Consider the following 12,511-nt stretch of genomic DNA (forward strand, 5'->3'; position numbering starts at 1 on the left):
GTTAACTTTCGAACTCTAAATCTGTGTTCGTATTCGGCTCGTTAAGTAAAGTTCGTGTTCGTGTTCGTGTTCGGCTCGTTTAACATAAACGAGCCGTTCGCGAACACACTCGAAAAGTTCGAATGCAGATTATTCTAGGCCTTAAATATGCCACACAAATCATTAATCATCCTAAAAAATAATTAAAATGCTAAATGACTAAATTCCATTATTCAATAACTGCATAACCAGCATTAACATAAAAACAACAAATAAAACAAAGTAATTTGTCCTTCAAATATAAAAATTCAGCCATAAGACAAGTACAAATTTTCAGCAGCGGCCAATGGGGAAGGAAAACAAAAGTAAGGTTGGAAAGGGAAGGGGAAAGTTTTAGAATTTCTTATGAGTAACCCTAAAATTTGTCAAATGACAATTATGTCCTTGTTCACGAACGCTTGTTAAAATTCGCGAACATATTCGTGTTCGCTACACAAAAATTCGTTCGTGTTCGTTCGTTTAAGGCTTTCGAACGAGCCTTTAACGAACACGAACGAGTCGAAACGAACCGAGCTAACGAACAGCTCGGTTCGTTTAACAGCTCTAGGTGGGAGGGAATTTTTTCCCCCCGTTTAGAAACGGGGCGGGGGAAGGGGGTATACTCCCCCGCCCCGCCATCCGTTTGAAAGAATAAATAAATAAATATATATACATAATTATATATATAATGATATTATCAATTATACTATTAATTATACATGTCTATTAATAAAAATTATTAATTATTTATACTAAATTTATTAATATATTTATGTTAAATTCCTAACTACACTTAATACAATAACACTTTTTTCTAAAAAAATACAATAATAATTTAGTGATTGTATTTATATCAAAAGTTAAAACTTGATTATTTTAATTATATTGTTTTATCATATTAGATTGTATTCAAATAACCTTTGTTTAATTATTTTTATGAGTTTCAATTGTGAAGTTATAATAAATAATAATTTGGTGATGTGTTGATATTTTAATACTTGATTATTTGCTCAAATTTAATTATAATAAAAAAATTTTAACCTCACGAAAGCCTCACGAGAGAAGCGGGACGGGGACGGGGACGGGACGGGGGGGCGGGGGGGGGGAAGGGGAATTAAAATGCAACGGGGTGGGGATTGGGGGAGGTGTCCCCCACCCCATTGCCACCCCTAGCTAGGGGGACCAAAATTGAAAAGATTCAGTGAGAAGCATGGGCTCTAAGAAGATTACGACTTACTAACTTGTTAAAAGCCCATTAACCGGTTGTCTTAAAAATCTTATTACTCTTTAAGCCTATAGTTAATCCGCCTCGACTTCTAATCCCACATCGCTTTTCCAGAAACTAATCAGGCATTTTATATGAGAACATCTTCTTCACCTTGAGCGTCCCTTCGGGGACATCCGATAAAATTGGAACGATACAGAGAAGATTAGCATGGCCCCTGCGCAAGGATGACACGCACAAATCGAGAAATGGTCCAAATTTTTTTTCCCTGCTTCCTATCCTTCTTCTCCACTTCGACCCTGAAATTACCAAATCATCCCTCTGATTTATCCAATTCTTCGTCTTCGGCAAGAACAGTCCACTGCTAGTCTTTATCAATTCACTTTCAGGTTTGTCTTAAACAGTTTTGTTATTAATTAATCAGGATTTTATCTTTTTTTCTTTATCTTTATGTGGGTTTTATTTTATATAAATAATTGGAGGAGGGTTTTTCTTAGAGGGGATTGTTTATTCATGTAATTCACTATTGATTGAACTCTCTTATTTTTTTTCCACTTTTTCCTCTTTTGGATGAGGTGCCACAAAATTGTTTGTGGGTTTTCAATCAACAAAATAGGAAAGCTGTAAACTTTCTTATTTTGTTGTTTTTGTAAGTACTCTGTAAATTTGTCATAAATTTTCAAAATTTATGCTTGATTTATCGGAATCTTCCGTTGCAAACGGTTGATAGATTTTTATTTTATTTTATTTTATTTTTCTTGGGTGCAGTTAGTTTGATATCAAATGTTAGCTGCAAAAGCCATTGATGGTAAACTTTCAAGGTGGAGGTCCTTTGTGCCCATTAAATATTTTGCTTCATTGCCTGCTTTTGAGAGGCCAATTTCAGCTCATGAAGATTTGACCAGTGGTGCCAATGCCCTTATGGGTTCCTTTTCCGATACTGTCTGCGGCAGAAATGATGCTATGGAAGCTGAAAATTTCAAAAATCAAGGAGTAAATGATTTCACTAGCCTAGTGAAGTATAGAAAGTAAGTGTATGCTCCCTAGTATGCTTTCTTCAAGATTTTGTTATTGTTTTCATGTTTTTTGCTGATCTTATTGCACTTGGGATATGATTAATGGTTATTTTTGAAGTTTTTGACGGTCTTGAGAGATTATTATCGTTAGTGATGATATCAGATGGTATTCTATTGTTTATAATTTTTTAATCTTTTCAACAATTCCAGGGGTGTTTTAATTGCTAGGATCGAATTCTTCAGAGATTGGAGCACACTAAAGAATTGAGAGTTGCCAGGGCAAGATTAGCAGAGATGTATACTTGAGTGACAACTGTATACTTTTGCTCGAAGCTTATCCGAGTGAAATCAAATGTTAAAAGGATATAACTTAAGTTTTAATTGGTTAAGAGGATATTGGACTTGTGTTTTGTTCTTTTGGGGGTAAGCCCCCTAAGTGGCTTCCTTAGAGAAAAGAGTTCACGGATTTATTTCATGAAAGACTGCTATTAGAGTAGACAATAGAGAGGTGCTATTGGGTTGACTAGTCTAAAATTATATAATGAGAGGAGTGCAACTTGGACTGTGTCAAGAACAGTGTATCAATTTTAAAAAGTTATTTGCAATTACTTTTACTACGTCCAAATGTGTCAGATATAGAGATGCTGGTTCAGAATTTTACGTTTCTCATTTTTTGGAAACCTGTGGTTTTGAGTCTAGCATTTGAAGTTTGTTTGGTTTTAGGAAAGATGTATAGCAGATAGTGCAACATGATTGAAATAGGTGATCATTAAAAGTGAACTGTTTGGAGAATCTATTCAAACTTTTCCATGACAATTTGAGCCGTTTATGTGCTAGGATTTGTTCGGTATGCCACAAAATAGCAATTCATGTTTTTATCTATAATTGAACTGCTGGACAACTTAAACTATCACTATTAGCTTTACTAGTTTGTAGCATCATTTTGATTGGCTTGTTTCCCAACCCATACAAGTTAGAGTACAACATATCCTTGTTTTGAGGGTAAGCTTATCAAGTGGTTGTATTTATAATTTTCAACAATTACAGTATCTTGTTGCATCTTAATATTAATGGGCAAAATTATTTTTCCAACTTTAAATTTTAAGGTTTTTTTTTTGGGTGTATTACACAAGTGAAAGTGATAGTGGAAAGTTTTATGCAGTGATGAGGATATAAGAAGACCATCTCCATGGAATGGACAAAAGGCAGTTGCATCATCATATTGTTTCCCCAATCGAGTACATGACATGTTATACATGCCATTACGTAATTTTAGTTCTCAGAGCAGTGCTACGTCCTTTACGGATGTGAAAACCAGGGTCAGCGATTATTTAGAATCTGTTTACTGCATGCCACAGTTTGAATATACTCTGCAAAATCCTTTACATTCCTCAATATTGCAGCAATCTCAGTATTGCTTTTGTGCATTTTGTTGCTGGGGCTATGTCACTTAGTTACACCACAATCTTGCAGTTCTTGGGATCAATTCCTAAATTTGTGAAGATTGTGGAAGTTGGGCCTCGGGATGGACTGCAAAACGAGAAGGCAATCGTGCCTACTGCTGTGAAGGTTGATCTAATAAAAATGCTAGTTTCTTCAGGATTATCTGTCATTGAGGCTACTAGCTTTGTCTCACCAAAATGGGTGCCACAGGTAACTTATAATTTTTGATTGCATATCTCTGTTTAACAGTTGATCTAGTTATATATATTTTTGTTCTCTCATACCTGCCTCTGGTAAGAGCATTATTTCTGTTTAACAACTTTGAACTCTGGTTGACTTTGTCTAGACACCCTAAAAAATTGTTCAATGGAAGTGTTCCACCTGAATGAGGTGACAAACTCTTGCAATGATCAACTGGTCATATTTTTTCAGAAGTGTGGATGCTAACTCTGTTATCAGCTTTTGTTGATAACTGTAGTATTAGCGGTTCTGATTGCAGACGTAGTTGGAATCTTATAATGTATTTTAAGCATGTGAATCCCTATTGTTTGTTTATTCTTCATTGTATGAGTTAGTTTTAGTAGTCTTTGAGAATTCCACTTTGGACTTTGGTTCTTTCATAGAATATTGTAGTTTGTTACCTGATGTTTAGATATACTGAACCAAATTGTAGCTTGCAGATGCGAAGGATGTACTTGAGGCAATTCAAAGTGTTCAAGGCGCAAAGTTTCCTGTTTTGACACCAAATCTCAAAGTGGGTTCTCTTTCTTTTGATTTGTTAAAATTACCAAGTACAATTTTATACTTGATGGAAGTCCTGCTTGCAAATCTTAACTGAACCTTATTCTAGGGGTTTGCAGCAGCTGTTGCTGCTGGAGCCAAGGAAGTGGCTATCTTTGCTGCAGCTTCTGAATCTTTTTCCAGGTCAAACATAAATTGTAGCATCAAAGATAGTCTGTATCGATACCGTGAGGTTGCCCATGCAGCCAGAAATAGCTCTATACCTGTCCGTGGGTATGCCATCTGATCCTCTATCCTCTCCTAATTCAGAAGAATTCAACTGCATAACATATGCTTGAAGTATGTTAGTCTTGTTTCAAAATGGTATTTGGAATTTTATTTCAATAGGAAAGAGAGTAATGTACCTGGAAGCTGGTTGTTATTGAGCGGCATGAGGGTATATACAGTTATACAAAAATGTACTGTACTACGTATTTTTTACTGCAAATTGGTTGCAGCATATTGATGGGCATCTATAATATCTCTGAAAATACCTGAAACTTTCTTCGTGTTGTCCTCCAATGACATCAATTCAACAAGTTTTGGATAAAAAATAATGCTGTACTAAAAATCTGGTGAATGAGTACAGCATTTACAACTAGGCGTAGTTGACATGTTACGTCTAAAAACACTTTTTCTAGTTCTGTTTCTTTCAAAGTCTTATGTTTAGATACCTGCATTATATATGCAACAATATGTGCATATGAAAATTTGCTTGTAAAAATATGCCTGTGGATGTATATTTTGATACATTCTTTGCAAGCTCCTGTTGCAAACTGATCATTACTCAACTCTTTTCAATTGCCAACGTTGTTCCTTGGTTGTCCTTGTTAATTACTCCATTAGTTTTTTTTGACATTTCAATACCTTGAAAAAGCAACATTCTTCTCTGATTTTTTATACTGATTTATTCACTAAATTCCTTAGGTACATATCATGTGTTGTTGGCTGTCCAGTGGAAGGAGCAGTATCTCCCTTGCAAGTCGTTTATGTGGCAAAAGCACTTCTTGACATGGGGTGCACTGAAATCTCCCTTGGCGACACGATTGGTGTTGGGACTCCTGGTAATGCTTACACTCATGTTCGCTCTCTCTCAAACATACACACTCCACATCTATATATGTATGTGTGTGTGCACGCATGTGAATTTCTCTCTCAAATACTTGTGCAACTACCTTTCTGTAGAAGTTACATGAATACATAATCTTTGTCTAGTGATAGAAGAAATGAAGATTATCTTCAATATTTGCCCATTAGGGAGATTTTCTTGTTGGGCATGTTGGATAGTCTCCCTTTTCTCTGTCGTTCTAAGATTTCTTGTCATATGAAACTTGGTCAATCAATTTCACCACCAAAATATATATATATATATATATATATATATATATATATATATATAAGAGAGACTGACAAAAGGACTTTGGCAGTTTTTTGTACCTTGATAATTGGGGAAAAGGCATGTGTGGGTGTAGAAGATAGATTTTTCTTATTTTTGGAAACTAGAATTCTAGGAGTTAGAATGTACTGCCATCAGCTCTTCCATGGTTTGCCTGATAAGCACGTCTCTTGGCTTACAGAGCTTGGCATTGCTAACCATTTAAAAACCGCAAATATTGTTTTTACATGTTCTCATCCTTTTACACTTTTCATCATGGCGCCAGCATTGAAATTGTAGTACCTTTTAGCAGTGTAAATTCGTATTACCTCGGACATTCAGCAGTAGCTATACCTACCCTGAATCTTCTAATGCCTCGACTGAAACTCTAGGTGCATTTTGACACTCTTCCTGTCTTGTTAATATAATGGAAGATAGTCTTTGTAGCAGGAAGGGCATTCTTTAAGAAGAAAGACTTGAGTACTTGTTAATATAATGGAAGAAAGACTTTGTAGAGCAGGGGAGGACACTAGATATTAGTACCATAACATTGGGTGGATGCCTAAGACTGATCTTTATAGTTATAATATAAGAAGGAAACTGAGGGTGGAAGATATGTTCTTTCTTCTTCATTTTTTATTCTTTCTATTTTCTTATTTTTGATGAGTTGGATTTCTGGGTGGAATTAAAATATATAAGCTGTTCTTCAACTGCACTTGCCAATCATATATTTTGTGTGAGAAATTTTCCTGGTTTCAATTGAACATGATTTTATGCACTGGACAAGTCATTGCTCACGCGATTTTCATATCCTGAGGAGAAGAATCCCTTGGTCAAACAAACCTGAGGATATAACTTTTTGTCTGTTCAGTGTTAAATTTTTGTGGTTATGACAACTTGTAGTCTTATTTTGGTATGTTCCATTCCTCGATCTCCTCAATGTCAGGTACCGTTGTTCCGATGCTTGAAGCTGTTCTTGAAGTTGTACCTGTAGAGAAGCTTGCTGTCCATTTTCATGACACCTATGGACAAGCCCTTTCAAACATTCTCGTATCACTGCAAGTATGCTGTTATCTTTTATTTTGATCTCTGCATTGGAAAATCATATTTTTATTCCAGTTTTCTACAAGAGTTACACCGTTTACCTGAAAATGAATATTTTGTTTATTTTGAGTATTTGAATATGTGTCCACTTGTTGGATGGGCATTTTGGACTATAAACTAATTATTTCCAATTAATATTTTACTCTTGAAAAATTGTTCTAACATATTTTCACGATATTCTTAAATTTCAGCAAACCACTAAAGCATTCTCTTTAAGCTGTTATCTATCACTTTATCTCCCTGGTAATACTGATGCCCCAATCATACTGTTCAAGGTGGAGTACTATTTTGCATGTTCATTTATTTTTTATTCTAGGCCATGAACTATGTGAGCGACTGGATCAGCTAAGAGTTTCCAGTTAGTTGATTAATCATACTGGTACAACTAAATTTAGTTTAACACAAGTTATTTCAGTAAGGATCATTATACTTTTTGTTTAATCATTTTGCTACTCCCCTGGTTGATATATTTTTTCCTTTACCATTCTGTTTTAATCACTTGGTTCTGGTGAAATTTTGTCGATGAATAGTCTTACATTGATGATATTCATTGGACAGATGAGATGATTTTTTTTTAAAAAAATTTAACTTGATTCCCTGTAATTTATTATTATTTGCCTGCTGCACAAGTGCTTCCAAATGTCATTGTATCATGATTTAGCTAATGAGCTTTCTCAAACTTGAAGTTAGTCCTGAGAAAGAACCAGTTATCTGTCCTTTTTGTTTCTAGGCAAAAATAATGGTACTGAAATACTGACGCAGCTTGCCACAAGATAGATGACTAAATAAATTATCAGTCCTTCTTGTTGGTTATTTGTGTGAACTTCCAATTTACCTCAAACTTGGCAGTAGTTGTAATATCTCCTTTGCATATTTGCCAGAGAATAAAAATATTTCTGCAAAGCAGCATGTTCTTGTTTAACAGTAGTTTCTTTACAGATGGGGATCCGTACAGTTGATTCTGCTGTATCTGGTCTTGGTGGTTGTCCATATGCTAAAGGTGCTTCTGGAAATGTTGCTACTGAGGATGTCGTCTATATGCTCAATGGACTAGGAGTGAAGACAAATGTTGATCTTGAGAAGGTCATTTTAGCTGGGGATTTTATCTGCAAGCATTTGGGTCGATCTCCTGGTTCTAAGGTTGCTAAAGCACTGAGCAGAATTCCAGAAAATGCCTCAAAGCTGTAAGGTGCTTCTGACACCTCAAAAGTGTAGTTTTAACTTGTGCATCCAAGCTGAAAGAGGATATCTGGAGCAACTTATATCCTGCAGATGCTACAATCCAAATTCAGCAGAATGTTCTTCGTTCTCATCCGACTTGTGCAGTCCTCACTAGCAATGATCTGCATGCCATACATGAAAATCTCAGGGTATATATTCACCATTATTTGTGGAAACTAATTTCGAAGAAACATTTTAAAATCTGTCTACCTTCTGTTTTCTTGGTATACAACGGCGGATTCGCTCTTGCAAATTGATTCTATGTGCAAAAGTCCTGTGATATTGACATTGAAGTTTTTCTTGGCAATTTATGTCACTCATATCAGGTACATCTGCAAGTTCTGGATATGTTCTTTAGAGTTAAAAACTACTATTGATTATCAGTTCTAGTAAGGGAGTCAGCTATGTTCTCCATGCAATAAAATTGAACTCAATTGATTACATTATTAGCACTGCAAGATGATCAATTACTCCCGTATATCCGCATGTTTTCCTTTGGCCTTTGTTTACTCTTTCTGCATTAATGCTTGGTCATATGGACATAAACTAGCCGTCCAGACTCTGCTTTCATTTCATGGTATTTGCCTTTCATAGCTATAAGATTCTGGAGATTGATTGTTTGCTTGTGGATCTTTTGAAAAAGCTTCTGTAAGTTGGGAAACACATTTTTCAGAATCTCAAATTTTTCCACCATATCAAATATATTTCTCTACAACGCTGGTAGCGGGGAGGATGGCCATTGATGATTTGATGGCTCGTACTAAAAATTGTACTTTCGCGCGTAATGATAGAAAAATTAGCAAGCTTCCAAAAAAAAAAAAAACCATTTTGAGCAAATTTACTATTTTGATGCATTGATCACTTTTACCATTGCTGTCAAACTCCACACAAATCTCGCATCAAGCATTTGCCAATTATAAAAAGACAGTAAGAGTTTTTACAAGGATTTTTTTTTCCGTGTGGACAGTACATTATTTAAAATTTTATTAGAATATTACTGTAACATTTATTGTAATTTGATGTATATGAGATCAAAATGTTATTAAAAATTGAAAGAATTATTGAAAAGCATATTTATAATGCACGAAATTTTTTTGAAATAGATCAATCCAAACAGAAAAATGTATAGAATTGATATTTTTTCTCGAGATACATTTTGTCTGGTTGTAGTGTATTCTTCAAGATGTGATTTTACGCTTCTAACATCATGAATAAATTAGGAAATTAAAGAAAAATACTATAGGTTCACCCTACTAAGAAAATATTTTGCAATTCCTATTGTGCCAGGTAAAATAAATAAATAAAAAGAATAAGAGTCAGCAAGTAACATGGGCTATTCTAAAGCCACAACTACTCGTCCCACATCGACTAAACACGAACTAGACAGCACAGTTATATATATTTGCCTTGGCTGTGCTGAGCGTCCCTTCGGGGACATCCGATAAAATTGGAACGATACAGAGAAGATTAGCATGGCCCCTGCGCAAGGATGACACGCACAAATCGAGAAATGGTCCAAATTTTTTTGGCATCTTTACCCAGCCCCACTGATTCCACTTCCCGATTCAGGTTTTTGTGCTTTGAGTTTCTGCATCGATTTTTTTACGTGGGTGTTTGAAATAATTGGTTTTGTCCTGTTATCAGCTTCATCTTCTTAACCTGGGTTTTCCCTTTATTTAATCCAATAGCTTACTGATTTTTCTGATATGGGATTGCTATGAAAGATGCTTTTTTTAAAAGTTGTTTTGTTGGATTAGTTATAGGTTGATAAATAGATTAATTCTGGTTTAATTAATTTGGACATTACAGAGGAAGTAACCATGCTAGCTCCGTAAATCCTCAGAGGTGGTGTTTTTATTTTATTTTTTTGGTATTTTGTTCATGTTTTTGTTGGCTGTTTGTTATTGATGATTTTATTGGAAGTGAACTTTGATCGATGGTTCTTGTTTGTCTTTACTGATCAGGAGAGACTATTGTCTTTACTGATGATTTAGATGATTATTTAGACTGCCTCCAATGGTGTATTTATTTGAATATTTTCTTTCCTGTTTGTTATTTTGAAGATTCAGTGTTTGAAAATATGGTATCGATTTGCGTAGCTAACGGAGCCTTCAAAATAATTGATCCATTCAACTCCTCAAGAGTTGATTTCATGAAATAGCAGGATAAATTGCAGTTCTCTGCATCAGCCGTCCTTTCTGTATACTTGCTATCAAAGTGGATAACATTAATTAACATTCTTGCTTCAGAACTTAAAGATTAGAAAATCATTGTATCTGTTCTGAAGGTTGGCTTATTAAGCAGCTCTTCTACATGATGTTCAGAAATGACAGTCTCTTGTGGCTGTTTGGTCTGATGATTTAGCAATTTATGGCTTTTCTTCCTTGCTGTTACTTTTTGATATGAGAGGAAGTGATATTGTATGTTTTCTGCAGTGGGGAGAGCATAAGAAGACCGTCTTATGTAAATATGAACTTGCTTCTGCTTGTTTGAATTCCTTTCTTGCTTAGTTTTTGTCAAAGCTCTTCGTCACTGGTTTATATTAATTGCCTTCACTGAATTCAAGCAAACAGTTAGATTGTCACAACTTGATTTCTTTTAACTGCTTATCTTATATCTGGTGCATTGATGGAACAACAAGTTTTGGAAACATCAATAAGCTATGACATTTCTCCTTGGAAATGAACAGTTGAAATTAATCGAAAGAAGTCTAGAGATCGGTCGTTGTTCTTGGTCTGAAGCCCTTTTCTGAGTTCAACATTTACAGTTAATGTTCAATGGACATTTAAAATAAGACTACCAACATGGTGGAAAATGGCTCATGTTGTTCTCTGTATCTAGGTTTTAGCTATTTTTAAAGATGCAAGACATGTAGGTGTTCTGTATTAGAATGAAGGTAGACTAAATTTTTTTAATGAATCCCCGTATTTGAGTAATTCATGTAAACTTTCGACTAACCTCAACTTGGCACTAGATGTAGTATATCTTTGCATATTTGCTTTATATTGAAGCTGTTGCAAAGCAGAATGTCCTTGTTTAAGGGCAGCTTTGTTTATTGATTGGATTTTATGGAGTTGATTCTGCTGTATCAGGTCTTGGGGATTTTCGATACGCTAAAGGTGCTTTTTTATCCTCCCTTGCAGGGGAGGGATGCGATTTAAGAAGTGCGGAGGGGAAAGGGGGGTTTGAGCCCACGACCTCTAATCATTAGGGCCTCAACCTCAGCCACTAGAACAGGGCCTCCTCTAATTCTAAAGGTGCTTCTGGAATGTTGCCTCTGATGATGTTGTTTATATTCTCAGTGGACTAGGTTTGAAGACAAATGTCAATCTTGTGGTGGTTATATTAGTTGGGAATTCATCTGCAAGCATTTATGTTGGCCTAAGCAATATACCTGCAAATGCCTTGAAGCTGTAAGGTTTTTCGGATGCCTTGAGTGGAGTGGTAACTCGTGCGTCCAAGCTGAAAGAGAATATCTTGGTTTTGGGAGGTTGGCTTTATTATCAGTTCCATGCAATTTAGTGGCAAAGGATTTATTGGTCCATGAAAATCTCAATGTATATATTTGTCATCATTGCAGTAAAATAGCAATAGTGAAGAAAACCTTTTATTTTTTTCTACCGTCTATGGCAGATATATAATTGGGTGGACTTGCTTTTGCAAACTATTTTCTGCAGAAAAGTTCGTTCAGTAATGCTCATGTAAAAAGCCTTTTCTTTTCAACATTTCTGAATGAGTACATTATTTTTGGAGCACCAATTTGTAAATTAACCAACATTCATGGTCAGAATGATTAATGCTATTAATTGAACTTAATGGAGTACATAATCTGCATTTCTGACTCTTCAGAAACACTGCAGTATGTTCAATAAATTGTTGTTTAAGAATTCCTTAGTTAGAACAGAATGATTTGATCTATGTCAATACTTTTGTTTGCTATGTTGCATTGGGAAGTGTAGATTTGTCTGATTGTGCTGTAGATATTACAGTGCTGTAGACACTCCAGTATGTCTTTAAATACTCTTGGATATAATTTGTCTGTTAGCTTTCTGTTTTTATATCATAACATAACATACAATGAGATGTTAAAATTCAAATGTTTGATCTTGAATCTTGTGAAAGAGCTTGCTCAAGTGGTGTAGCACACTTTTTAAAACTTTAGCATCCTTCACCAGATCAAAGATATGTTTCTATCTAGTTGTTGGAGGATGGCCATTGACGGCTCTTATCCAAGTAGGAGAGTGCTTTAAACCTGTGTAGGCATTGAGTAGCTCATTCGGCTTAAGAATGTACAAATGATATATCAAGCTTCCTTGCCTGTACTTTGAT

The 12,511-nt window shown here is 35.2% G+C and overlaps 1 protein-coding gene, 1 long non-coding RNA gene and 2 other non-coding genes across 5 annotated transcripts; all 4 read left to right on the top strand.

Annotated features, from left to right (window-relative positions):
* The first annotated feature begins 1,350 nt into the window (after positions 1-1,350).
* On the top strand, positions 1,351-8,623 carry LOC113774992 (hydroxymethylglutaryl-CoA lyase, mitochondrial-like). 2 transcript variants are annotated; one of them, XM_027319674.1, is made up of 9 exons: positions 1,351-1,632; positions 2,012-2,271; positions 3,422-3,578; positions 3,733-3,912; positions 4,376-4,456; positions 4,553-4,716; positions 5,410-5,546; positions 6,804-6,919; positions 7,901-8,623. In XM_027319674.1, the coding sequence occupies exons 2-9, from the start codon at positions 2,027-2,029 to the stop codon at positions 8,147-8,149; spliced, it is 1,329 nt and encodes a 442-aa protein (XP_027175475.1). In that variant the 5' UTR covers positions 1,351-1,632; positions 2,012-2,026; the 3' UTR covers positions 8,150-8,623. The 2 variants fall into 2 exon arrangements, with proteins under 2 accessions (XP_027175475.1, XP_027175476.1); XM_027319675.1 differs by lacking the exon at positions 1,351-1,632 and adding an exon at positions 1,807-1,892.
* On the top strand, positions 1,404-1,506 carry LOC113776556. The gene has a single exon (XR_003469042.1). It is a non-coding gene; the product is annotated as a U6 spliceosomal RNA (small nuclear RNA).
* A 981-nt stretch (positions 8,624-9,604) lies between the features above and the next one.
* Positions 9,605-9,707, top strand: LOC113776567. The gene has a single exon (XR_003469053.1). It is a non-coding gene; the product is annotated as a U6 spliceosomal RNA (small nuclear RNA).
* Positions 9,605-11,996, top strand: LOC113774993. Its single transcript, XR_003468851.1, has 2 exons — positions 9,605-9,751; positions 11,275-11,996. It is a non-coding gene; the product is annotated as an uncharacterized LOC113774993 (long non-coding RNA).
* The last annotated feature ends 515 nt before the right edge of the window (positions 11,997-12,511 follow it).

The sequence above is a fragment of the Coffea eugenioides genome, chromosome 6, assembly GCF_003713205.1.
Source record: "Coffea eugenioides isolate CCC68of chromosome 6, Ceug_1.0, whole genome shotgun sequence".
Classification (NCBI taxonomy): Eukaryota; Viridiplantae; Streptophyta; class Magnoliopsida; order Gentianales; family Rubiaceae; genus Coffea; species Coffea eugenioides.